Genomic DNA, 2,439 nt, shown 5'->3' with positions numbered 1-2,439 from the left:
ATATATATATACACGTGATACCTACATGTGAACATACCATCGCCGTAAGCACCCCCACCAATACGTTCGAGGAGTGTGAACGCAGTCCGGGGTAGCCACCCTTTGTTCTCCTGGCTCTGTTTAAACGCGCGGAGTGTCTCTGACGCATTTGTGTCATGTGCCTCAGTCCACATGTGCTGTTTTTTGAGCTTCTCAATGATCTTTGCTGTGTCTGGCTCGTGACTGAGAGAGAAGGAGCAGATGTATATAAAACTGTGTATGGTTGTAGGTATAAGACTATGGCCATGCAAGTATATGTTTGTGTTTGTGTGTGTCTGTGCAAGTATATGTTTGTTGTGTCTGTGTATGTTGGTGTAGCTCTGCTTTTACTCGGGGTAGTACATGTATATATATATGAGCGTATATGAGGTACATACAAAGACGTAGCAACATTTGTATTACTTAGGCCTGAACTTTGCTATCACAATATATACATATATATAGGCCACCGTTCTATATCTAATATATATACGTTGCCGTTCTATAAATAGACCACCGTTCTATTTATAGACCAATTTTTAGGTTTTATACTGTTTCTCCAAGAAAACCAGGACGATCACCGGCACAAGATGCAGGAATACACGCACACCTGCCACAATGGCTATGACCACTCCCAGCGACACCTTTATACTATCACCAGCACTCTAAACAAGGCTCCCACTGTTCTATAAATAACCTACCGTTCTATAAATAGACTATATTTCTAAAAATAAACTATCTGTCTATTACCAGACTTACTGTTTCTTCCAGTAGTTCTTGAGAACCACCAGGACGATCACCAGCACAAGCAGCAGGAACAAACTCACGCCCGCAACAATGGCTATGACAACGCCCAGTGGCACCTTCGGGGTGCTGGGCGTGTTGTTTGGCGATGGCGTAGGTAACACTTCAACGTCAACAACTGTCTCGTTGCCACCCATTGAGAAGGATAGCACTCCTGTGCACGGGTAGTGGTAATGTGGGTTATATCAATGACCTATGTAATTGAGTCTTCGTTAAGTAGTGGGTGTGTGTATGTCTGTTGTGGTTGTGCATTTATCAAGTAGTGGTATGGGGGGGGGGGGTGGGGGTGTGTATGTGCGTATGCATGATTCAGAGAAGTTGAGAATAGTCCCAGTTCTCGGTATATTAAACTATGCTACCTTGGCCTCATAGGAGGCCACGATGATACCTTCAATCTAAAACCCTAGACCCTAAAAAACCCTCATTTGCTAACCGTATTCAGGACAAATATCAACAAGACAAATGAAACGTGCTACACTTATACCTACCGAGTTCGCTGATCAACTCGGCGATAACCATCTCATTGCCCAGAATCTCCGCCAAACGTTCCTCTTGCATACTGGTCACGAACTCCACTATGACACTGTGCGAAAGGAATGGAAAGGGCCAAGACGTTGAGGTGAAGAAGCAAAATGCTAAAACCCTAAAAACGCTAAATTCTAAAAACGCCAAACCCTAAAAATGCTAAACCCTAAGGATGTTTAAATCCAAATACCAAAACGTTGAGGTGAACTGGACGATGTCACAGTGCGAAAGTGAAGGGAAAGCTTAAAATCTTGTAATTCAAATTGATGGCTATTGATGTTAGTGTTGTTTTAGGGTTTTAGGGTTTTAGAAGTTAAATACGTCAGAGGCTAGTGGTGGCAACTGGAATTCGAGTTGGTGAGACCATTGATATAAATGTCGCAAATGTGTCGCAAATGCGCCGCCGATTTGCAACAAAGTCACCCACAGGACCAACATCACATCAACGCTTGTGTCTCCAATATAACACAAAATACAATATAATACAAAAATATTACAAATATGTCGCAAATATATCGCACAAGGTAACTACCTTCCTGTTGGACCGACCTCACATCGATACTGGTATCCCACATTTAATATAAAACATTCCAAATGTGTTGTAAATGTGTCAAAAATGGTAAGTACCTTCCCGGCTTGACAGAAATCAGATCCACGCTTGTATCACTCATCTGATATTCTCGAGAAAAGATATCCTGTACATTCTCCTCAAGTTCTGATTGAGCGGCAGACGCGTTAACTGTTCATAACATCATATGTAGGACGAGGTGAGGAGCATGTTGTGATGTACGAGAAAGCAGGTAGCAAAGTATGAGAAAATAAGCCTTAAGCATGAGAAAACAAGCCTTAAGCATGAGAAAATAAGCCCTAAGCATGAGAAAATAAGCCTTAAGCATGAGGAAATAAACTTTATGAGAAAATAAGTCTCCGCTAATAACATCAAAAGTAGTAGGGGTGAAAAATAAGTTGTACTGTTTGGGGAAGAAGGTACTAACAGATGAGAAAAACAGCCTCAAGCATAAGAAAACAATGCGGAGGCTTCATGCCAGTCATCTGTTTTACACACACACACACACACACACACACACACAC

The 2,439-nt window shown here is 41.9% G+C and overlaps 1 protein-coding gene across 1 annotated transcript in view; it reads right to left on the bottom strand.

The window, feature by feature from the left end:
* Nucleotides 1-2,086, bottom strand: part of SARC_11567 (TK protein kinase) — a gene marked incomplete at both ends in the record, with an annotated part of 11,007 nt that extends 8,921 nt beyond the window's left edge. The window contains 4 exons of the mRNA XM_014294344.1: nt 38-222; nt 778-976; nt 1,311-1,405; nt 1,975-2,086. Coding sequence (XP_014149819.1) covers nt 38-222; nt 778-976; nt 1,311-1,405; nt 1,975-2,086 — 591 coding nt within the window. The remainder of the gene's footprint in view (nt 1-37; nt 223-777; nt 977-1,310; nt 1,406-1,974) is intronic.
* Nucleotides 2,087-2,439: the final 353 nt, after the last annotated feature.

The sequence above is a fragment of the Sphaeroforma arctica genome, assembly GCF_001186125.1.
Source record: "Sphaeroforma arctica JP610 unplaced genomic scaffold supercont1.1761, whole genome shotgun sequence".
Lineage (NCBI taxonomy): Eukaryota > Ichthyosporea > Ichthyophonida > Sphaeroforma > Sphaeroforma arctica.
The sequence above is the reverse complement of the archived record's forward strand: the minus strand, read 5'-3'. Positions and strand labels throughout refer to the sequence as shown.